The sequence below is a fragment of the Bombina bombina genome, chromosome 1 (genome assembly GCF_027579735.1).
Source record: "Bombina bombina isolate aBomBom1 chromosome 1, aBomBom1.pri, whole genome shotgun sequence".
NCBI lineage: Eukaryota > Metazoa > Chordata > Amphibia > Anura > Bombinatoridae > Bombina > Bombina bombina.
The window spans coordinates 72670920-72697251 of NC_069499.1; the positions used below are offsets into that span (position 1 = coordinate 72670920).

General features: G+C 41.4%; 1 protein-coding gene across 1 annotated transcript in view; it reads left to right on the forward strand.

Moving 5' to 3' along the window:
• Nucleotides 1-479: 479 nt before the first annotated feature.
• The window catches only part of BEGAIN (brain enriched guanylate kinase associated), a 507736-nt gene continuing 481883 nt past the window's right edge, over nt 480-26332 (forward strand). The window contains exon 1 of the mRNA XM_053697448.1: nt 480-607. Within this exon, the coding sequence (XP_053553423.1) occupies nt 594-607 (14 nt within the window). The 5' untranslated portion in view covers nt 480-593. The remainder of the gene's footprint in view (nt 608-26332) is intronic.

The following is a 26332-nucleotide window of genomic DNA, read 5'->3' on the forward strand; positions in this document are numbered from 1 at the left end:
TATATACACAAGTAAGTAGATTAGAAATAAGTCTGTATACACACACATATATACGTTGGTCTGAGGAAGGGGAATAAGTCCCCAAAACGTCACTTAATTAAATGGATACTTATATTTGAAATCCAGTGAGTGCGGTCCTCTTTTAAGGATGTATGTGTGTGTGTATATATATATATATATATATATATATATATATATATATACACAAACTTGTAGAGCTCTGTGATGTAAATACAAAAGGCAGCATAAGACTTGAACTTTTTAGCTGTGAGTTCCAGCAGGCTCAAAACCTGTTACTTGCTTTTTTTTTTTTTTTTTTTTCCATTTTCTGTCTTAGCTCCACAACTGAGTCATTCTGTTTCCTATGGCTCCTGGGTATACAGTCTATCTGCAGAGTGCTGCATTATTCCTGAGTTAATCGGTCAATGTTATTTTCTGCTAATGCAGATGTGATTTTGTTTAGCGTCGCTTTATAGACACTTGCTTTAAATCATCTATAAGGCTTGAACTATGCATTAATGTGAATAGTGAAAGCTTCAACCATCGTTCACATGAATCTCCCATCTGATTCCTTCTAGGCCTGTGCTGCAGATATGGACAAATTAAGGTAAGTGAATTTATTTACATATTAAAATAAGCAGGATGTTGCCAACCCTCTGTGGGCATCAGACAGCTATGTGAATTATATTTAGTGGGTTAAGTGCTACACAATCTAAGTCTGCATTTTTATAGACAATGCAGGTAAAGTGTATGCTTCTGGACAATGCAAGATGGTAATGAATGTACTAATATTGCTCATAAATATAATTTGTACACACATTCTATTATAAGTTAATTATACTGATTCTGCAGTGTCAATTCTGACATGAAAGATGGTTTAGCATCTGCTGCTAGTTAGATCAAATTGATTTTTTGTTGGATCTGACTTATAAAGCAAATAATTACACATAAAACAAAAGACGTATTGACTTTATATAGCTGATTGTCTGGTACGTGCTATGCTTTTTGCCTATGTTTTATGTTTTCTGGGCAGCAACACCTACATGCCTTTTTGCGTGCAATTGTGTCATATTGTACACATCCTGAAATGCTTAGATGAGAACGGATTATCTATAGGCATGTATGGCGTTGATAGCTCAGCTTTGTAAATAGTCTGTCTGTGCATTGTTTCTGTGCTTATAATTACCTCATCTGCAGACAATGTTGCATCTGTGTTTATCAGAATGAAGCAATGGAATTTATATAGTTAATTTAGTTCAATGGTACAAAGTTTAGATCAATCTAGCAGTTCACAGACAAGCAAGAAAATAAGGTTACATTCAGGTATAAGATATATCTGAGATGTAAACCTTATAAATCATTTTTCTTATCCTTCGGCCAAGTATGTACTCAGTTCCTAAAACCCATTATCTATCTATTAGTGTTTATTAGAAAATGTCAAATCTGCAATCCTAATTTCTTTATACAACTTTTAACCATTTACAGAGATTGTATAAAACCATCAACTCCTTAATGAATCACAGCATGTGCTGTTCATGTCCTTTTTATTGTGCTGTGAATGCAGTTTGTCACCCACACAAGCACAAGATAAGGGTTGATTCAAACGAGTGCAGTGACATAAAAAAAAGGTGATAGCTTTCCAGTCTTCTAATGATATGACAGGCTTGGAATTTTCTGATTTGTGAGGTCGGTCGTATTAAAGCTCATTATGCAAGCACAACTCACATGGGATCTGTGTGCACAAATTACCAAATGGCTATACACAATTAAAGCAACGTTATTATTATTTTTTAGTTTTTTACTCAACTGCTTCAATTATATCTGAGTTGTTAAACCTAATGTGCTTTTACTCAAATTTATATTAAAAGTGTAAAATATCTAATATATATATATATATATATATATATATATATATATACACTAAACATATCTAAATATATACTAAACAAATCTGCACTGCCTTCATTTTAATTCATATGACTTATATTTACACAAAAAGCATATTTAAATAAAATAATTAAACAATTTACATCATGCAGAATCATAAATTAATTATGTTACATAATCCCAATGTTGTTTCTTGAAGCATTTTCAAGTAAAGAATTGGAAATTACATACCATGCTGTTGCTGTTTTTAATTCACAATGTAATATTGAGAAACTGAACATATATATATATATATATATATATATATATATATAAATATTATATATATATATATATATATATATATATATATACACAGTATATATGACAAATTCCCTTGGACATGTAAAATGCTGTCAGCCCATTCACACATTTCTGAATACTATGCACATTACAAATGTATATCATCTGCTCAAAACTTCCTATGATAAATCCACCAGACCATACCACATGCAGTTGTATTGTGTTTAATATGTTGTAATTGAACAGCATCGGGCTGTGATTTGATAAAGATAACACTAATATTGATTTTCTGATATTGTTAAAAGACATAGATGTAGGATCCAAGAGATATGATTTTATGATGATATGAAAACCATGAAATGGTTTAACTAACTCAACAACTAGCATTTCTCTCTACTTTAACTTGAGGGGAGTATTTGCAGCATATTTTTTTACATTTTTAATTTTGAAGCCTATTATTTTCCTAATATTATTATTATTATCATTTATTTGTATAGCGCCGCCAAATTCCGTAGCGCTGGGTACAATGATAGGGGTATACAATGACAAAGATTTGTGATAAAATACAAAACATAACAAAACTAAACAAATCTAGTACAGGAGGAAGAGGGCCCTGCTCCGGAGAGCTCACAGTCTATAGGATATCCGCATACCCTTCTGAAAACATATAAAATATGCACAAACTTAAATAACTTCATTTTTTTTATCTTTTTTAGTAGTCTGGCAATGAGCCCAGATTATCTGTGATTGGCCAGCTGCCAAGCAACAGGGTATCCATGCCAGTCACAATGCAATTGGTATATAAAGCCAAGCTTATGCATTAAAGGGGCAAAAATGAAATACTCTCATTCATTTGAGTGGGTTTGCACTAATGGCACTTACTGAAACACCTGCATATAGTTGAACACCTAACTAAATATTGTCTTAAAGGGCCATGATACCCAAATGTTGAAACACTTGAAAGTGATGCAGTATAACTGTAAAAAATTGACTAGAAAATATCACCTGAACATCTCTATGTAAAAAAGAAAGATATTTTACCTCAAAAGTTCCTCAGTAGCCACATCCCATTGTAAAGGATTTCTAAGCAGCAAATCAGTATGTCTGTTCCGGAACAGCTAAGGGATTGAGCCTTGTGCACTCTCATGTTATTTCCCTATTCAGTTTAAGGAAGTTTACTATGAAATCTCCTGAGAGTTAAGTGAAATCTTATGAGATCACAGTAAAAGAGTTCATGACCTCAGCACTGTTGATGCTGATTGGCTGCTGTTCATTTCTTCTTTTTTTTTTACCTGCAGCTGGGCAGCAGCTGAGTATAACTTTTTACACAGAACTTACTTTGCTGAGCTGAGGAAGTTGTGAGGTAAAATATCTTCCTTTTTTACATAGAGATGCTCAGGTGATATTTTCCTGTCAGCTTCTTACAGTTATACTGCATCAGTTTCAAGTGATTTAGCATATGGGTATTATGTCCCTTTAAGCAGACATAAGGTGATTGGTGGCTACACAAGTATACTGTTCCCTAATTGGTTTACTGCCTGTTTCCTGCTCAGTAAACTGCAATGTTTTGCAGCACCCAATCAGGTAACACATACTTAACAAGTGAAATTAGAGCAAAAAATACCCTTCTATCATGAATTAGTGCTTTTTTTTGCACTAGAATATCCCTTTAAAGTAAACAGTATTTTGTTATTGCCTGTGCTTAGCATATCAGAACTGATGATACAGAAACTGAATAGAAAATTGTGTATAAGATTTACATAACCAATTAAGATAAAATTGTTAGTTTTATAAATATATTGTGCTGTTTAACAGGTGGAAGTATCAAACAAGGCATCTATAGGTTGTGGTTATGACAAAAAGCCTTCCAACATCATTGAAGATAACAATCCTGTGAGTGCAGACACAATAATGTGCTTTATATGTTGTCATCACATATAATCCAGAGAGGTTCAGCTGCAGACAAGAGTCCATCTGGATTAATGAGTTGCACATGCACTCTCTCAGTGCGTATGTGCACTGATACCATAGCAACTGTTGTCACCAAGCACCATTTGTTTATGCTAGAGAGATATTGGGTGGGGGGTGGAATATAGTAGAGAGCCTCAGTACAGCAATTTCTTATCTCTCATTTGTAGTATGCCACATCTATCTATATCTCTGCCTTCCTATCTCTCTGTCTGTAACAGTTACACACTAGTTTAATGGCTCTCACTTATAATATAGTGGACATCATTAGCACTGTAACCAGAAGCACATTAACATTTTTCTTGTTGCTGGATTTTTTGATGATGCGTAAAAAAAGAGCAGTAAATTTGTCTGCCAGACTTTGTATACTAAAGAATATGCTATCGGCTAGATTTATTAAAGCTGAGCCGGACAGGGGCGCATATAAGCGCCCCTGTACGCCTCAGCTCGCCTGTGGCGGGGCGAAATTACTTGCAGGTATTCGCCATTGCACACAAGCGCAATTTTGCGCTCGCATGCAATCCTGCCCGCGCACAGCCAATCAAACGTGGGCAGGAGCTGTCAATCTCCTCGGTCTGACTAGACCGAGGAGATTGAATATCGCCACCTTAGAGGTGGCGAAGAGGTTAGGGAAGTGGCGGTCTGGTGACTGCTGCTTGATAAATTACGGCGAGCAAGTTCTTGTGAGAACTTGCAGCCATAGGGCTTTAATAAATCTAGCCCTATGTCTTTTTTTTTTTGGTTCTTCCCTAAAATGGGATGGCATTTAATGGTCCAGCATGTTTTATTAAAGCCCTGTCATGATATAATATGTGAATTATGGTGTAAAACCGATATAAATGTAAGGATAAAAAATACGACATTGCAAAATGGATCTTCCAACACAAGCAGTGGCGATAGCCGAGTGGCTGTTTGTCATGCAAGGACCAATAAACAGCGTTCCATAAACCCCCCCATTTGTGATAGAAAATCCCATGCATGCGCTATACAAAGGCTTCTCAATTTCACATGTCTAAATAGTTTCACAGTGACGTATTCGGCCAGGTATGTGATGACGCTGGCACACATGCGCATTAGAGGCAAAATGTGTACAACAGCTGATGTAACATCACAGGAAGTGACATGGTTCGCTCTTTTGAAAAGTTTGGTCCCTTAACAGAACACCGGCCCATTTTTGGTTCAGACCCTGGGTAGCGCTTGCTGATTGGTGGCTACATTTATAATAATTGATAATAGGAGTAAATTAGAAAGTTGTTTAAAATAGGATGCTCTATATGAATCATGAAAGAAAAAAAATTGGTTTAGTATCCATTTAAGATAGGTATAGGGTTAGGGATGTCTGTAAGTGCCTAGTGTTAATAATAAGATTAGGGTATAGTGTTAGCTTTTGAATTAGAGGTTATGTTTAAAGGGACATGAAACCCACACATTTTCCTTCATGATTCAGATAGAGAATACAATTTTAAACAACTTTCCAATTTACTTCTATTGTCTAATTTTATTGATATCCTTTGTTGAAAAGTATACATAGGTAGGCTCAGGAGCTGGGAGCCAGCTGCTGATTGGTGGCTGCACATATATGCCTTTGTCATTGATTTACTAATGTGTTCAGCTATCTCCCAGTAGTGCATTGCCGCTCCTTCAATAAAGGATACAAAGAGCAAAATTGATCAAAGAAGTAATTTGGAAAGTTTATCAAAAATCTATGCTCTATCAGATTCACAAAATAAACTTTTGTTGGTTTCATGTTCCTTTAACGTTTAAGCTTATGGTTAGGGTACGGGTTTACACTTTCAGCCTCACTGGTTTAACCCTTAAAACAGTTGTCAATATCTATAAAATTACAAGACTGTAGCAAGCCTTAAAGTGACAGTCAAGTCAAAATTAAACTTTCATAAGTCAGATAGGGCATGCAATTTTAAACAACTTTCCAATTTACCTTTATAATCAAATTTGCTTTGTTCTCTTGGTATTCTTTGTTGAAAGTTAAATTTAGGTAGGCTCATATGCTAATGTATAAGCCCTTGAAGGCCGCCTATTATCTCAGTGCATTTTGACAGTTTTTCACAGCTAGACAGTATTATTTCATGTGAGCCATATCGTTAACATTGTGCTCACTCCCATGGAGTTATCAATGAGTCAGCACTGATTGGCTAAAATGCAAGTCTGTCAAAATAACTGAAATAGAGGGGCAGTCTGCAGAGGCTTAGAAACAAGGTAATCACATAGGTAAAAAGGATATTAATGTAACCGTGTTCTGGAGTAAACTGTCCCATTAATTGAAAGAAGCCTAAAGGAGGTATAACAAAAAATTGGAAACAAAGGGAAAAACAAATAATTGTTGTCAATGTTCTTCTATTTTAATAGCTTAAAGGTGCCAGTTACTGAAGCTCCGCCTCTTTGTACTGAGGGCTGCCATCTTGGAGCTCAGGTATTCTCACAGCCTGTGACATAAGCTGTGCACACTCACAGATCAGTAACACTGTCCATTTTTTTTTACAGCTGTGCTTCAGGTTAGTGTGCATCATGTGTCAGGGACTTACCGGGAGCGTCCCCTCCGGTCTCGGCAAACATCTTGGCCTCAGGCCTTTTCTGCTACTGCCTGCAGCTGCTGCTTCAGCCCTTTAGGCACATGGCGCACACTGCCTAGATTTAAAGGGGCCACGTCCTAATTTCAGGAACTCCCACCTGGAGGACTCAGGTTTGGGAGTTTCTATAAAAGCTCACCCAGCCCATCACTCTGGGCTGAGTTATTGCCTTACCTACCTTGTTCCTTGCTCCTGAGACAAAGCATACTTTCCTGATACCTACATATACTCACCTTGCTCCTGAGACCAAGCATACTTACCTTGTACCTGCATATGCTTAACTTTATCCAGAGACCAAGCATACTCACCTTCTACCTGCATATACTCACCTTGCTCCAGAGACCAAGCATACTTACCTTGTACCTGCATATGCTTAACTTTATCCAGAGACCAAGCATACTCACCTTCTACCTGCATATGCTCACCTTGCTCCTGAGACCAAGCATACTTACCTTGTACCTGCATATGCTTAACTTTATCCAGAGACCAAGCATACTCACCTTCTACCTGCATATGCTCACCTTGCTCCTGAGACCAAGCATACTTACCTTGTACCTGCATATGCTTAACTTTATCCAGAGACCAAGCATACTCACCTTCTACCTGCATATGCTCACATTGCTCCTGAGACCAAGCATACTTACCTTGTACCTGCATATGCTTAACTTTATCCAGAGACCAAGCATACTCACCTTCTACCTGCATATGCTCACCTTGCTCCAGAGACCAAGCATACTTACCTTGTAACTGTGTATGCTAACCTTACTCCAGACACCACACATAGTTACCTGATACCTGTGTATGCTTACCTTATTCCAGAGACCAAGCATACTTACCTTGTACCAGTGAATGCTCACCTTGTTCCAGAAACCACACATACTTACCTGATACCTGTGTATGCTAACAGTGTTCCAGAGATCAAGCATACTTACCTTCTACCTATGTATGTTCACCTTGCTCCGGGCACCTCACATACTTACCTGATACCTGTGTATGCTCACCTTGTTCCAGAGACCAAGCATACTTGCACCGTGTTTGTTCACCTGGTTCCTGAAAGCCAAGCAGACTAACGTGATACCTGTGTATGCTCACCTTGTTCCTGAAGCTGTACCTATCTGGTATCTTGTGGCAATCTCACCAACAGTACCCGCTGGGTATCCTGTGCCTGCTGAGAAGCCTGTGTCTACCATACCAGTGACAGCCTTCTTCAAACTAGCTGTGCCTGCTGTACCTATCTGGTATCCCGTGATAGCCTTATCAACATTACCTGCTGGGTATCCTGTGCCTGCTAAGAAACTTGTGTCTACCTTACCAGTGACAGCCATCCTTAAATCATCTGTACCTGCTGCGCCTATCTGGTATCCTGTGACAGTCTCACCAACAGTACCTGCTGGGTATTCTGTGCCTGCTGAGAAACCTGTGTTTGCTTTCCTCTCTCTGGCTGTGTCTTCTGTACCTATCAGGTATCCTGTGACAGTCTGACAAACAGTATATGCTGGGTTTTCTGTGCCTGCTGAGAAACCTGTGTTTGCTTTCCTCTCACTGGCTGTGTCTGCTGTACCTATCAGGTATCCTATGACAGTCTGACAAACAGTATATGCTGGGTTTTCTGTGCCTGCTGAGAAACCTGTGTTTGCTTTCCTCTCTCTGGCTGTGTCTTCTGTACCTATCAGGTATCCTGTGACAGTGTGATAAACAGTATATGCTGAGTTTTCTGTGCCTGCTGAGAAACCTGTGTTTGCTTTCCTCTCACTGGCTGTACCTGCTGCACCTATCTGGTATCCTGTGACAGTCTCACCAACAGTACCTGCTGGGTATTCTGTGCCTGCTGAGAAACATGTGTTTGCTTTCCTCTCACTGGCTGTGTCTGCTGTACCTATCAGGTATCCTATGACAACCTCACCCTCTACTGTTCAGTTTATGTCACAGACCGTGAGATACTTAAAGTACAGTATTCTCAACCTTGCATTGGACATTAGTGTATTGCATAATGTTGTTGTTTCTGTGATCTTTGTCATGAGATGCAGGACACAGCAAAGATGGTACAACTCTATTTTATTGTAGAGCATGGAAATATACATCTGGTAGCATTGATCTCACTAAGTAACTGTTACACAAACGGAACTAAGCCCCGCCCCCATCCGGTGACGTCACTTCCCACTCTCATCACATCTTCCCCCTTTTCAAAGGACAAGGCATACATTTTTTTTTTTCATTTAAATACAACAAATAACAAAGTATACAAAAAGCATACAACAACAGTTTTGAACAGTTTATAACCAGTAACACATTAAAGAGAATATTTGTATAAACAACATGAATTACATCTTGACTTGAACATCGGGGTAGACTACCCTAGTCCACAGTGACCATGGGATTATTCTGCCCATACTTCCGGTCACTGCTCTAACTAATGTTAATCACGATATCGGGCCGGAAGTTTCATCACTCTTCCGCTTGATGTAACTCTACATGAACCGGCGGTGGTACTGAGACATCCAGTTCCAAACTCTCAGGTACAGGTTGAAGATGTTTTCGATTTCAACGTGTGACTGTCCCTCCATCAGTAAGGACTACATAAGACCTTGGTTCTGGAGAGTGTCCAATTACCGTAGCAGGCGTCTTCCATTTCTTCTCATCATCCAGTTTAATTCTGACACTTTGCCCCGCATTCAGCTCCTGCAAGGGCCTCACAGAATGTCTCCTGTCGTAGAAGAATCGATAGCCCCTTTTTGCCTCTTCATCCCTCCTAAGGACTTTGTCCCGAGGAATAGAGCTAGTTGGCTGGAAGACACCCACAGAGGGTAAGGTGGTGCAAATCTGGCATCCTAGCATCAGCTGTGCTGGGCTAAACCCTGTGGCTTGAATGGGAGTCGCCCTATAGGACAAGAGGCAAGGTACGGCTCAGATTGCTTCAAAATGAATTTTGTTGTTTGAACTGTGGACTTAACGTGGAATGTACAAAATCATATTCTCTGCTGAAAGAACTGAACTCTGTTGAAGCAAACTGCATTCCGTTATCACTCACCAACTCCATTGGTATGCCCCACCGGGCGAACAAGCTCTTGAGACAAGTGATAACAGCTTGACTTGTGCTTGACTTGTGATTTCATTCAAAGGTGCAATTTCCAAATACCTGGAATAGAAGTCAATCACGACTAGGAACTTTTTCCCATGCAGTTCGCACAAATCAGCAGCTATTTTCTGCCACGGGCCTGCAGGCAGCGGAGTAGAAATCAAGAGCTCCCTTCCCTGAGTAGTCTGGCGTTCCCGGCAAAAGGCACATTTAGACACTTGGCTTGCAATGTCGGAACTGATCCCAGGCCACCATACTGCTGTAGCTGCCCTTTTTCTGCACTTTGAAATGCCTAAGTGGCCATCGTGAATCCTGTTTAACATCTCCTGCCTCATGCTGACAGGAATAACAATGCGGTCCTGGAACAGCACCAACCCATCCAGCTCCGTGAGCTGCGACCTCTCTGACTGGTAAGAACTTAAAGACATCCAGACTGCCCGACTCTCGGGCCAACCTTCTTTTATTTACTTTATAACTTCTTGAAGGTCTGTATCTAAATATGTCTCTTTCTTTATTTGTTCTAGTTTCTCTGAAGAAATGGATTTGGAGGCCAGAACTGAATCTACATACACTTTCACATCCGATTCTGTTGAAGACTCTTCAGCAGCAGCCAGCGGGAGCCTGGATAGTGTATCTGCCACAACCAGTTATTTCCCCGGCACATGCACTGCCTGAACGTTGAACCTGTGCAGCCTCATTAGAAGTCTCTGGCATCTTAGGGGTGTTTTGTCAATATCATAGGAGTTGATTAGAGGGACTAATGGTTTATGATCAGTGTCCAGACTAAATTTCTCTAAACCCACTAGGTAATGCTGAAAGCGCTCACAGGCCCAAACTGCGGCCAGGCACTCTCTCAATTTGAGCGTATTTTGACTCAGCAGCCGTCAGTGTGTGGGAACAGTAGGTGATGGGCTGTAGTTTGTTTTCATTCAGCTGCAGGAGGGCAGCCCTTAATCCATAACTGCTCGCATCAGCACTAACCACAGTCTTTTTGGAAGGGTCGTAGAACCCCAACACTGGGACAGACCCCAGCAGGGACTTGACCTGCATAAAAGATTCTTCATGTGAAGACCCAGCAACATCTTTCTTTAGCAATTCTGTGATAGGGTGTAGTATTGTGGATAAATATGGAAGGAACCTGCCCACATAATTTACAAGGCCCAATATTTGTCTTAGCTCATGTACATCAGAAGGACTTTTCATCTGTTAAATAGCACAAATTTTCTCGGGGTCTGGCTTGATGCCATCCCCATTGATGATATGCCCAAAGTAACATAACTCAGCTTTCGCAAAATGGCATTTCTCTTTGTTTAGCTTCAGCCCGGACTCTCTGATAGTCTGCAGCACACAGCTCAATCGCTGATCATGTTTCTCCAATGTAGAGCCATACACTAAGATGTCGTCCGTGATCTCTTAGGAGAGAACTCATTTCTCTTTGGAAGATTTCAGGAGCAGAAGATATCCCGAAGGGGAGTCTGCAAAAGCAAAACCGACCTACTGGTGTAATGAAGGTAGTCAGTTTGCGGCACTTTGGATCTAGAGGTATCTGCCAGAAGCCGCTTGAAGCATCCAATGTAGAGAAGAACTTCGCCCCAGCCAATTTCGGAGCTATGTCTTCAAGTGTTGGCAGCACATATATCTCTCTCATTCAGCCTTTTCAAGTCTACGCAGATGTGTACTTTCCCGTTTTTCTTCGCAACAGGCACAATGGGGGCACACCAGTCAGTTGCTTCAACAACCTCTTCAATAACCCCCATATTCTTCATATGCAGAAGCTCCTTCTCCCCTTGAGGCATTAGCGGCAATGGAATTCTATGGGGAGTAGTAATGCTGTATGGGACTGCGTCACCTTTAAGTAATATACGGACTGGGTTGCAATTCAGTAGGCCCAATTCACCAAAATATCTTCTGAGATTTCATTCACTCTGGCTACTAGGCCCAAACCACAGGCTGCTTTTCTGCTCAATAAGTTGTTAACACACTGACCTCTAATCACACCCACATGGTGAATTTCCTTTGCTTGTACTCGCAGCTGGCAAGAAATTTCCCCGCACAATCTATGCGGCCACCAGGACTATGGACTTTTGTTGTAACTTTCACCAGCTGGGGCTGTCGAGGCAGTTTTATGAATGCTGCAAGAGACATTACAGTCATGTCTGCTCCTGTATCAATCTTAAAGGCAACTCTGGCTCCCATTACAGTAAGAGTAACCCTCCAATCATCTTCTGAACCCTGCCGTTCAACAACAGACCCCACAAAGGACACTTCTTGACCCTCCTGGTCGCTATCCATCTGCATCTCCTTAATATATTCAGTCTTACACACCACTTCAAAATGGCCCATCCTGTTACATTTTCTACATCTTTTGTCTCTAGCAGGGCATATGACACTCTGATTATGGGCACGGTTGCATCGTGTGCATCGGGCATGCTGCGCCCATCCACTTCTAGGCCTATCTGTTGTCTTAGGTCTATCGCTCACACTGTGCCTTTCACTAGCAGCTCTCCTGGACTGCTGCACTTCATTCACAATACTCTCAGACCTCAGATCAACACTTTGCTTTTTCACCAGTTCACTCTGGCGGGCCATCCTAATAGCCCCATCTAATGTTAAATCAGACTCTAACTGTAGCTTCAGTGAGACTTTAGCATCTGGAATTCCTATGACTATTCTGTCTCTGATTTGCTCTTCTTTAGCAACACCAAACTCACAGAATTCAGGTAGTTCATACAGACTGCGCACAAATGACTCCACAGATTCTCCCACATGCTGAGCACGTTTGTGAAAACAAGCCCTCTCATGAATCACATTTCTTTTGGCCACAAAGTGGGCACTGAGTTTATTCATAACTAGTTCAAAGTCAAATTCTTCCCCTTCTTGGAAAGTAAAGGCATTGAACACTGGCTCCACATCTTACCCCATAGAGTATAAAAGAGAATTAACTTGTACTTCACCACTCTTTTTGTCCAGCTTGGAAGCAATCCTGAAGCCCTGAAACCACTGACGCCATGTGGGCCAAGCTGCAGGCTGAGAGAAATCAAAAGGCTCAGGTGGGGTAAACTTTGACATAGTCATCGATCAGGAAACAGAAGCGCAGGCAAGAACTTCTGACACCATGTCATGAGATCCAGGACACATGCAGGACACAGCAAAGATGGTACAACTCTATTTTATTGTAGAGCATGGAAATATACATCTGGTAGCATTGATCTCACTAAGTAAAGCGACACAGACAAACTGACCTAAGCCCCGCCCCCATCCGAAACGTCACTTCCCACTCTCATCACAATCTTCAATCTGAACTAAAAACTGTCATTTTGTTTATCACTCAATAAAGCTTTCAAAAAGACTTCCATTGTTCTGTGCATCTGTTCCTGCCACACCCCCTAACCTCCTAACAGCATGATACATCATGTGAGCTTTACATTTTTGCATTTTTTACTCAGTTTTTCAGTTACACAAAATATATTTAAGTCAAAAACACAACAGTAATATAGAGCAATGCAGCTACAGCAAAATTGTACAGATCCTGCTTTGTATCATGTACCCTAACCTGAAGCACATTATACAGCTGTAATAAAAAAGGGAACTGATCTGTGAGTGGGCACAGCTTCTGTCATGGGCTGTGAGAATACCTGAGCTCCAAGATGGCAGCCCCAGTACGAAGAGGCGGAGCTTCAGTATCTGGCACCTTTAAGCTATTAAAACAGGAGAACAGACTTGAAAAGAGCTGCAGGAACAGGATGAATAACAATCAGCTAGATTACGAGTTTTGAGCGCTATAGGGAAATTAACGACCTCCACAAAAGCGGTGTTAATTCACCTCCCTATAGCGCTGCTATTACAAGTTTAAAAAAAAACAGGCTTGTGCGGGCGATATGGTGGCATTGAGCTCCATACCGCACCGAAATACAAGCGCTGCTTTGACGTGCTTGTGCACGATTTCCCCATAGACATCAATGGGAAGAGCTGGCAAAAAAGAAGCCTAACACCTGCGATCGTGGAAACAAAAGCTCCGTAACGCAGCCCCATTGCTGTCTATGGGGAAAGAAAAAGTTATGTTTAAACCCCCCAAAATAATAAAAACCCCTAGCCTACACTAAACTGCCAATAGCCCTTAAAAGGGCCTTTTGCGGGGCATTGCCCCAAAGATAACAGCCGTTTTACCTGGTAATAAAAATTACAAACCCACCACCCACCCAACCAAAACCCCCAAATAAAACTCTATCTAAATAAACCTAAGCTAACCATTGCCCTGAAAAGGGTATTTGGATGGGCATTGCCCTTAAAAGGGCATTTAGCTCTTTTACAGTGCCCAAACCCTAAGCTAAAAATAAAACCCACCCAATAAACCCTTAAAAAACCTAACACTAACCCCGACGATGCATTTACAGTTTTCGAAGACCAGACATCCATTCTCATCCAGCCGGCGAAGTCCTCATCCAAGCGGGCAGAAGTCCTCATCGAAGCCGGCAGAAGTCTTCATCGAAGAGGCCAGAAGTCTTCATCCAAGCGGGCAGAAGTCTTCATCCAGACAGCATCTTCTATCTTTATCCATCCGGCACGGAGCAGGGGCCATCTTCAAGACATCCGGCGCGGAGCATCCTCTTCTTCCGATCGTCACTGGAAAATGAAGTTCACTTTAAGTGACGTCATCCAAGATGGGGTCCCTTACATTCCGATTGGCTTATAGAATTCTATCAGCCAATAAGACTTAAAGGGGAAAAAATCCTTTTGGCTGATCCAATCAGCAAATAGGATTGAGCTTTAATCTTATTGGCTGATCCAATCAGCCAATAGGATTGAGCTCGAAATCTATTGGCTATTCCAATCACAACAGCAAGATTTAGGAAGTTTTCAAGCTATATAATTTATCCAAAGTGATGTTTAAATCCAGTTCCTTTCTACAATTATTTGCAAGATCCTATGTTACAATCTATTCATAGCTACTGCATAGCAACAGCCCTATTCTCCCAAAAGTTGAGCAGTTCCAGTAATGCAAAAGCTCCAAAGTAATAGCAACAGCTAATATTTTCTGTAGGAATAGCTAAATCATAAAATAAACAGTACCCTATAACTCAAATCACACAAAAATAATCAGTGCAAGAGTGGAAACAAACACCTAGATTACGAGTTGTGCATTAGGGTTAAAAAGCAGCGTTGGCCGGTCCCAACGCTGCTTTTTAACGCCCGCTGGTATTACGAGTCTTGAAGGTACAGGTATACCGCTCACTTTTTTGGCCAGACTCGGAAATACCGCAAATCCACTTACATCAATTGCGTATCCTATATTTTCAATGGGACTTGCATAGCGCCGGTATTACGAGTCTGACAAAAAGTGAGCGGTACACCCTCTCCTGTCAAGCCTGGTTCCGCATTTTAAAGTCAGTAGTTAAGAGTTTTACACTACAACGCCGTAGCATAAAACTCTTAACTAAAGTGCTAAAAAGTACACTAGCACCCATAAACTACCTATTAACCCCTAAACTGAAGCCCCCCCACATCGCAAACACTAAAATAAATATTTTAACCCCTAATCTGCTGAACCGGACATCGCCGCCACTATAATAAATAATATAATAAATATATTAACCCCTAAACTGCCACACTCCCACATCGCAAACACTCGTTAAATATTATTAACCCCTAATCTGCCGTCCCTAACATCGCCGACACCTATCTACATTTATTAACCCCAAATCTGCCGCCCACAACGTGGCCGCCACTATATTAAATGTATTAACCCCTAAACCTTAAAACTAGGTAGTTATTTAAGGGCTATTTGTAATTTAGTGTAGGGTAGGGCTTTTTTTTATTTTGGGGGGCTTTTTTATTTTGATAGGGGGATTAGAGTAGGTGTAATTAGTTTAAAAATCTTGTAATTATTTTATTATTTTCTGTAATTTAGTGGGGGGGGGGTTTCATACTTTAGATAATTTTATTTAATTGTAATTAATTGTATTTAATTTAGTTAATTTATTTAATTATAGTGTAGTGTTAGGTGTTAGTCTAACTTAGGTTAGGTTTTATTTTACAGGTAAATTTGTCTTTATTTTAACTAGGTAGTTATTAACTAGTTAATAACTATTTAATAACTATTCTACCTAGTTAAAATAAATACAAACTTGCCTGTAAAATAAAAATAAACCCTAAGATAGCTGCAATGTAACTATTAGTTATAGTGCAGCTATCTTAGAGTTTATTTTATAGGTATTTAGTTTTAAATAGGAATAATTTAGGTAATTGTAGTAATTTTATTTAGATTTATTGTAATTATATTTAAGTTAGGGGGTGTTAGGGTTAGACTTAGGTTTAGGGTTTAATAACTTTATTATAGTGGTGGCGACGTTGTGGCCGGCAGATTAGGGGTTAATAAATGTAGTTAGGTTGCGGCGACATTGGTGGCGGCAGATTAGGGGTTAATAAATTTTATGTAGGGTTCGGCGATGTTGGGGGAGCAGATTAGGGGTTTATAACTATAATGTAGGTGGCGGCGGTGTCCGGAGCGGCAGATTAGGGGTTAATAATATAATGCAGGTGTCGGCGATGTCGGGGGCGGGAGATTAGGGTTAATAAGTGTATGATTAGGGGTGTTTAGACTCAGGGTTCATGTTAGGGTGTTAGGTGTAGACATAAAAAACATTTTGCCCGTAGGAATCAATGGGGCTGCGTTAGGAGCTGTACGCTGCTTTTTTGCAGGTGTTTTTTTTCAGCCGGCTCTCCCCCATTGATTCCTATGGGGAAATCGTGCACGAGCACGTTTTACCAGCTCACCGCTAACGTAAGCAGCGCTGGTATTGAGGTGAGATGTGGAGCTAAATTTTGCTCTTCGCTCACTTTTTTGCTGTTAACGCCGGGTTTCTAAAAACCTGTAATACCAGCGCTGTCTGCAAGTGAGCGGTGAGCATAAACTGCTTGTTAGCACCGCACCCCTCCTAACGCAAAACTCGTAATCTAGGTGAGAGATAAGCCAATGAGAGAAATTATGGTGGGAACAGGAACAGCAAAGGTGGAAGTCCCGGGTAGAAAGCCCATGGAGGAATCAACACCAAAGAAACAAAAAAAGACAGTGGGAACAAAGCGAGGAGTCAGGGGAGGTAGAAGGATCAGACAGGCAAAGGCCAATATGGGGTTATTAGAGGAGAGTAAGAATATCAGCTTATCGTCTTCTCAGTAAAGGGCTGAAATTTGCCCCAAAGAAATTACCCAACAAATTTGAAACCTTCATTGATCTCCAGAAATATATTTGAAAGTTAACTCTTAAGAGATATTTTCTCAAAGATAGTGTTAGTAGGTCATTGGAGGTCAAGAGTAATATTTGCTTAGAGTCCAGTGACTTAAATACTCTAAGACAATTAAGAGAACTAGCTAAACAATCAGATATTATAGTAGATCAACCTTTAACTATTCAAGGAGAGGAACTTCTTGACCTTAGTATACATGAGGATGGTACCAAGTTTACACATAGTAATTTAAAGAGACCATCTTTGTTTTACCCTACACATGCACAAGGGTAATGTTTCCCTGTTTTCTTCATAAATGGAAAGAGTCCACAGCTGCATTCATTACTTTTAGGTATTCAGAACCTGGCCACCAGGAGGAGGCAAAGACACCCCAGCCAAAAGGCTTCAATACCACCCCCACTTCCCTCATCCCCCAGTCATTCTTTGCCTTTTGTCCCAGGAGGTTGGCAGAGAAGTGTCAGAAGTTTTCGATAGTCTCTTATGGAGGGTAGTACTCTTTGGCATGGGACTGGAGTTTTAAGTAGTCCTGTCAGCCTCTCAGTGAGAGCATGGGTGAAAGTTAGAGTCCAGAGATGCAGGGAGAGTCTTTCTGTGAAATCATCACGACTCATATTAACAGCTCCACAAGCAATCAGCGTTGAGTTTTGCTGCCTGCTTTTTTCTCTCAAGTCCATGGCAGAAGCAACGCCACTATCTGTCACACTTGAAGGGCCGTGTTCCTGTTCCAGTAACATTGTTTCATTTTACTTTCATCATGGATGTATTGTAATACAACTGTTTATCAGAGAGGGGCTACAACCTTTCGGGGAAAACTTTAACATAGGGTCTCAGTGAGGCTCCTTTTTGTATCTTGGAATCAAGGGTTAATATCTCCTGAGGGGGTTATTGAACAGGGGGGTTTATAATCATATTTGTTATGTGATTCTGTCTGCTACTGTGTAGTGTTGCTTTGGCTCATGGCTATTTTGGAACATAACGGCCTATGTATAGTGCGTGCTTTTGCATGGACTGCACGGTTTACCTTGTGACTCCATTTCCGCATTCCTGACCGTGTGGCGACGGAGAAATCCTAGTCCGCTGGTGTCTGGTTCTCTGGAGGTCGTGAGTGCCCTAGTCATTGGGGGTGTAAGGTGCCATTTAGATTTTTTTATTCAGTGTCCCAGTTATGGAGGATTCTGATTTTTTGGAGACGGATGTCTCTGATTCAGACTCTACTTCTTGCGAAGAGTATGAATTGGCCTAGGTGATACATACCCATCAGTTATGTCCTGAATGCCATTTTAGAGTGCTCTGTTTCTCGGGATCGGGGAATCAGGTGCTCACTGAGCCATCTGCCTCTGGGGATTCTATTTCCCACGAGACAAGTTCCCTACCACCAACTCTTACTACGCATGCAGGTAACCCAAACGCTACTTATCCTTCTATGTGGCCTGTTCCCACCGGAGGTTACGACACAGTTCCACATGGCCATATCTTTGGCGCTGGCGCAACAGCTCCTCCCAGAAGTGTGCTTACTATACTGTCCGTGTTCTGTTAACCGGGGCTCGTCAGGCATGGGATCGCCTGGTCCACTTCAGCAACTGCCCCTGAGGCCTCAGGGGGTCAACCTTCAGGGCCAGTGTTTTCTTTTGTCCCGGCAGAGGTATGTGGCGCCTTTCGTTATAGACTGGCGCGCCTTCGTGTTCTACTAAGGCACGTTTTTGGAGTTGCTGGAGGATCCCACTCTTAATGGGTTTGGGGATTCTCAGTCTTAATCTTGTATCTTTTTTGGACTTTAATGGTTTTATTCCCCTACATGAATACCTCTGTGTTATCTCTGTAATTTTAACTTTCCCTGTGTTTTTGCTTTTATGACCCTTAGCTCAAATGTTCATAGATATTCCCTCCCCATTCCTCTAAATGTTTGCAGCCCAATCTGACGCTAATTTATCTCTCTCCTTTAGTCTGATTTTTAAACATATCTACCCAAGCCTTGCAAGAAAATACAGAACTTATCTCAGCTGTGCCCCTGCTTTGCAAAAAGGTAGATCCTGCAAGATAGTTTCCCTCCCACCCTGCCCCTCACCCCACCCACCCCAGGCTCATTTCTTCCTTTATAGATAGTCTCCCACACTTATTTCATTCTCCTTAAATGACAGCTGCAACCACTGATCAGCACATCCTTCCTTCTACTTAACCCTATAGAATAAATACCCTCTCTTCCTACATATAGCTATATATCACACATCAATAGTGTATATACTTTTCATTTTTATTTTTTATCTACACACCTCATACCACTAACATGAATCCAAATATATCCTTACTGTTATTCATGATAACCCTTTTCTCACTCCAATTTGGTTCACATAATAACCGCCATAAGCACACACCTCAAACTGGAAAACAAATTATCATACATCATGGCCTGCTCTGTTGCTGTAACTTATCTGCTGAGTGCTGGTGGAGGGTTATAAAAAATAACCCTCCTACCCCCACCTCACAATATTATAAAGTATCACATTCACTATATGGCCAATCAAAAATGATTTCCAAATTCCTATTCCTTATGTTACTTGCCCTTGCAAATGACGTAGAGTCTAACCCTGGTCCCCTAACAAATTCCATTCCTAGCCTTCCAGCTAAGAAAGGCCTCTCCTTTGTGCACTGTAATATCCGCAGCTTACTACCGAAAATTGATGCACTGCAAGCTTGGTGTTTACAATACAAACCCAAAATCATTGTGATCTCTGAATCGTGGCTAACCTGCAAAATACCTGACTCTGCCATTGCAATACATGGATATTCATGCCATAGAAATGATAGAGCAAAGAGAGGAGGTGGCATTGTAATTTATGTTGACAATTCCACAAAGTTCACCCCCTTACAAAAATCTAGCTCTCCTGCCACCTTTGATTTCCTTTCTGGCAAAATTGAGATCCCGTGCAGTAAATCAATCATTGTTGCAGGAATCTACCGCCCACCAAGCTCCCCTGTGCATTCCATTTCGGACATAGCACAGCTCCTTAGTGAATCCATAACTCAAAACCCAAAAAGTGAAATTTTGGTTTTTGGAGATTTTAACATCAATTGGCTGAATCCAAAAAATAACAGTTGTCGCTCGCTGTTTAAATCTTTGCATCTAACGCAATTAATCTCCTCCCCAACTCGCATAAACATCAAAAGCCATAATCATACCCTGCTCGACTGGATTCTCTCCACTTCTCCCAACCGAATCCAGGAGGCAGGTGTTCTCCCTAACAATTTCAGTGACCACTGCTTAGTGTACTGCGTGCGCAAAATAAAGGCAACTAAATCCTCTCCCAAGGTTACAATCACCAGGTCCTTCAAAAAATTTAATCTTCAATCATTTCTAAATGACATCAAGAACCTCCCCTGGCACAGATTAAACCTAATCCCAGATCTAGACTCTGCAGTTGAATTCTTTCAGTCTGAACTCCTACAAGTTTGGAATTTACATGCACCGCTGCGTAAGGTGAGAGTAAAAGGAGCACACTTGAATTGGATCACAGCTGACCTCATTCAAATGTACCAATTTCGGGATTCATTGTGGTCAAAGTTCAAGCATACTGGCTCTATGAATGATCACTGTGTATATAGAAAATGGCGAAATATATGTACTAAACAAACAAAATTGGCTAAGGCGCAATATTTCTGTGAAAATCTGAACAATAATATATGTAACCCTAGAAAGTTTTGGAAACTCATAAATAACTTACAAAATCCACCAATCCACTCCCAACCCTCTACTGTCAATGTGGATAACCAAAACCTGCAACTCCCCTTAGAAGTAGCAAATGCCTTTAACAATTATTTTGTAGGATGCTCCACCACCCTGATTGACAAACTAATAAATGGCACGCATCCTGAAGCTACAAATGTGGATCAGGCCCCACTAAAACAGCAAAGACCCAATATAGAAAAGTTCAATTTTAGACCTGTACCCTTCAATGTCATTAAGAAACACCTCGATAATCTAAAAATGAAAAACCAGTCAGGACCTGATCAAATCCCAGCAATGCTGTTGAAGCTCAGTGCGCCGGCAATTGCTAAGCCTGTTGCAACCCTAATTAACGAATCCTTGGTGTCTGGATACATACCCAAACTCTGGAAAACTGCAAGAGTAGTGCCTATTCATAAAAGTGGGGAGTTAACCTTGGTTTCTAACTATCGTCCTATATCACTGCTCCCTGTATTGTCAAAAATCCTAGAAAAATGCGTCCATACGCAATTATGCGAGTATTACCAACTTTCTAACTATCTGACCCCTGATCAATCAGGTTTCAGACCGAATCACTCCACTACAACTGCCCTCCTAAAAGTTTGCAACGACATCCAAACTGCCATGGAACAAGGAGACCTAACTGGAGCTATTTTCCTTGATTTTGCAAAGGCTTTTGACACAGTGGACCATGACCTACTACTTCTCAAACTAAAAAACTCTGGTATTGCTGATCACCCGTTAACCTGGTTTAAATCATATGTATCGGATCGATCACAATATGTCTCTGTCTCTAACATTGACTCCCTCCCTCTCCCAGTCACGTGTGGTGTTCCCCAAGGTTCCATTCTCGGCCCCCTACTATTCACATTATTTATAAATGATTTGCCTAATGTCTGCAAATCCTCAACTGTACACATGTACGCAGACGACACGGTAATCTATGCAAACAAATCTGATCTGCTGCAGCTTGAAACAGTGCTCCAAGACCAGTTCACAGAGGTAGAAAAGTGGATCTCGAAAAACAAACTCTTCCTAAACACTGACAAAACGGTCACAATGATCTTTGGAATGGGACCTAAAATACATAAATTACAAAATTCCCATCTTCGCATCAAAACAAAATCCAATTGCACGCTGACCGCAGTCCACTCTTTTAAATACTTAGGTATGTTGTTAGACCCCAATCTATCTTTTGGACTCCACATAGAAAAAATTGCCTCTAAACTTTATCCAAAACTAGGTGCCCTGTACAGAAACAAATCTTGCCTCAGCCCTACAGTAAAGGAAAAGATTGTACAGCAAATGCTGATGCCTATCTTGGATTATGGGGACATAGTATATGCACCTGCTCCGCAAACTCACCTTAATAAACTAAATACGTTATATAACTCGCTCTGCCGCTTTGTGCTACAATGTAACTACAGGACCCACCATTGTGACATGCTAAAAGAACTAAACTGGCTGTCGCTAGAATCCAGACGCACCCTCCATCTTTCCTGCCTTGTCTTTAAGAGCCTTTCTGGGAAGCTCCCACCCTACCTGAGCAGAATGCTCTCCCCTGCTATTCCCACCTCCTATAACCTCCGATCCAATAACAGCACATTATTTAGCTTGCCTCAATACAAAAAAAAAGCAGCTCGATCCTCCTTTTCCTACAGAGCGCCACAATTATGGAATGACCTCCCTCACACTTTAAAAACTTCCCCAAGCCTAAAATCCTTTAAGAGATCCCTCTATACATATCTCAAAACAGAATGCTCCTGTCATGGATAAATATTTCATACCTGCTCTATGTTAAATGTTTGCATATAATGTGTATTTTTATTATTGTTTTTGTATTTTATTGTACCCTATTGTATCAATGCAATGTTTTGTGATCCCAGGACATACTTGAAAACGAGAGAAATCTCAATGTATCCTTCCTGGTAAAATATTTTATAAATAAATAAATAAATAAATAAATAAATCTTCAACTGGCTTGCATGCATAGACATAAGAGGATGAAGTAATCTTCTTATATTCTTTGTTATTTGTGTATCCTTTTCCAGTTCTGAGCTTAGAAGTCTTGGACCCCTGTTGGGCTGGTCCTGCGGGTCTGTCCGTTCTTCCTGGGCGATAGCCTACAGGTTGCCTTATCCTTTATTTTCATCCGGTGAGGATGATTTTTATTTGGTCTAAAGCTCATGTTGTGGTGTGATGTTTCCTTCAGGAACTTTCTTCTCTGGAATTGATACTCCCAATTTGTGGTCTCACTGTTTACAAAAGTCTGTCTGACTGTTCTTTATCCCTCCATCTTGGGGGAGACTCTATGCGGCCTTGACAGTGCTGACTGGTCCTGACTGGGTACAGATCCTTCTGTCTTTGAGGCCTAGTTCAGACACTTGGCGCCTAGTGATCACAATATGATTTGTGTTGTTTTATTTTACAAGCTGCAACTTAGGGGCATAGGTTATTGGTTCAGTTCTCTTTCACCTTTCTAGTGGGCCTGGACTCCGTTGAGATCCACGGCAACATGCTCAGTCGTTTCCGATTTTTCCGGGAGCCAGAGTGTTCCTTCCCATTGTGGGTTAAAAGGTTTGGAGGAGTTAGGTCCTTCATAACGCCGTTCTTATGGTTTTGCCTTTCATTGTCTCTTTGGAAATGTCCTTTAAGGACTTGTTCCTTTTAGAGGTTCTCTTCCTTTGGGTCAAGACTTTCTGGACTTTGTCCTGTTTTTCTGGAGGATTTGGCCACTTAATTAGGAAGTGAAGGCCGTGAGGCTCTGTCTTCCTTCGGGAGTTAGTCATCTCCATATCAGGGGCGATAGGAGGTGTTGTCTTTTTTTCCAAGCTTTTGCTATGGGGATGTTTTTCTGCCTGGGTTCGGGATGCTTTGCATTCTTCTCCCTTGGGTGTGGTCCTCTGGAACGTTAATCTGAAAGGATTATGGAGGCTAGCCTTTCTTTCTACTCTGTTTCGGGTGACTCTGTTCTCGTTCTCATTTCCCCTAGTGTTGCCCTTGGGGCCTTTGGGCTCTAAAGAGATTGTGTGACTTTGTTGCAGCCTAGCACCTTGTTGGGGGGGTGTTGACCTCTGGCTAGGGGTGTTTTCTTCCCTTTGGGCTGGGAATTATGAGTGAGTCCTGTACCCGTTCTCCGGGTTTCCCGGTTCTCATCCCCTGTGAGGTCTGATTGCTTCAGATGGGGTATCTTGGGTTCCCTGGGGGTCTCTTTCATTCTAGGACAATTCTGGTTCCCGGGTCCAGGGTTTTTGTCTTAGATCCTTCTTGGATGTCTGGAGACTTATGATCCTGTGGACTGGTTCGGGACGACCCAATTTTTTCAGGGACCCTATGTTGCGACATAGGGGCTAGCTCATTGGGCTTGCAAGCAAGAAGGCCAGAGTTCACATCCACCTTCGGGTACTGGTTATAAACTTTAAGGCCTGACTTGTCCTTTGGATGGAGTGTGCTCCTCTTCATGGGGAGTTTTTTCTCTGTTGGGTCAACAGTGGTGTCTGGATTATTTTTTCATTCGGTCCGTGTTTTGATCATACTATGGATCATGTCTTGTGGACGTGTACGCTGTTCTTATCTGTGCCCTTCCCTTTTGAGGGGATAGTTTGTATTGGATCAGGTGGCTTATTTCTGTAAGGGGCAGCATCTGCTGCTCTGTGGGCTCTGTTCCACCTGTTGGAATTTAATCTCTCTACGTAGAGACTGTCTAAGAGAGTTGTGACAGGTCTTCCTATGGATCTATTGCACATTTCTCTGTTCCATTTCCCAGGGGTACTCCTTGTGAGTGCCTTATTTTAGAGGAGCAGATTGGGTTGGCGCCCGAGCTCTGTTGAGGTGGGTGAGTCCTTCCTTTTTCTTTTCATTCCCTGGGGGCTTGTGGTTGGGGTTTTTCTGCCCCCCCCTGTCTATCAGACATGTCTGTCACTTGGGCTGGTCCAGTGTTGGAGCAGGATCTGAGATCTGTTGCTCTGCTAAATTCATCCTCGGAGCATTCGAGGTATGGTAAGCCTCTTGAGGTTTCTGCTTTCTCCATGTTCAAGATTTGTGTGAAGGACTCGCGGCTCTTAGATAGCCTGCAACATTATTCGCTGGTTAGTGGATACTTAGCAATCTGAAGGATCCTATCTTCAGCTGCTTTCTGCTTGCCCTGCAAGTATTTCAGTTTCAGAGTCATTTTTTGATGACTGCAGCGTGCAATGTTTTTGCTTCAGGTGTTGTTCGTCAGACCTATCTGAGCTTGGTGCACAAGGTTTGGTTTCTGAATATTTCGGTATTCTGAGCTACCTTTTTGCGACTTGGGGGCCTTCGTCTTCAGTTGCTTTTTAGAGTGCGGTTGCACTGTGTTAGGGGAAGATCCTCTCTGTTTCAGGCTCCCAGCCTTATCCCGTGGTTTCTGTTTTTCTGGGGTCTTGGCGTTGCCTCCCCTTGTTTCTATGAAATTGGTGGGTCTCTGTTGGTCTGGAGTTCCTTATGCCAGCTAGACAGCTAGCTCAGCATACTAATGCACTGTGGCTACTCTGCACTGTAGCAAACCGAGGGTTGCAAGTTCGAACCCCGGCGAGGTCTACTCAGCCCTCCTCCTTTCGAGGTTGATAAGATGAGCAGCTCCTTGAGTCCCTTAAGGGGGATTAGTCACGTTTTACAAGTACATTCATGTTTTTCTCAGTGTCTTTTCTTCTTTGTGGAAGAATACGGTAGCTTGTTCCCTTTCTTTAGTAAGGGATTTATTTTGTTTGGAGACTGACTGCTGGGCTACGGTGTCTCCTGGAGGCTGTTGACTCAGTCAAGTCTAGCTCCTGCGGTCTTTAGCAAGGCTTGTGGACTATCTGTGTTCAGTGTCCTTGGGCCTCTTCCTTTTTTTTCAGAGTTGTTCTTGGCTTCGGACAAAGTGGGATGTTGTTGGGTAGGGATTTTAAGGCCTGGTGCCCTCAGAATGGGCCGCCTCTTGTACCCTCCCATTTTTGCATTGTGTCCTCTATAGCTTGGGTATTGTTTCCCAAAAGTAATGAATGCAGCTGTGGACTCTTTCCATTTATGAAGAAAAACTTAAATTATGCTTACCTGATCATTTTCTTTTCTTCAGATGGAAAGAGTGCACAGCTCCCTGCCCATATTTTTCTGTGGGGCGTCTGTTATTTTTGTTCTTTTGGCACCTTTTCACCCTGATATTTCTTCTACTGTTCCTTGTTCCCTCGGCAGAATGACTGGGGGATGAGGGAAGTGGGGGAGGTATTTAAGCCTTTTGGCTTATAGCTGATAGCATCTTCTTCATTCTAGACCATAATTATTTTAGTTTTAATTATATTTTCTTCAAACAAATACAGGGCACAGAGATGGGGACCACTATGGCCCCATCCTATGCCAACATCGTTATGGCTTCCTTTGAAGATAGATACATATTGGATAACAACCCCTTTAAGGAGAATATTGTGGTTTATTGACAGTACATCAATGATGTTATTTTAGTATGGAAAGGGGAGAACTCTATAGCAGAACAATTTTTTACATATATTAATGAGAATACGTATAATCTGTCATCTACTCACAGGATAGAGAAAGAACAAATAGA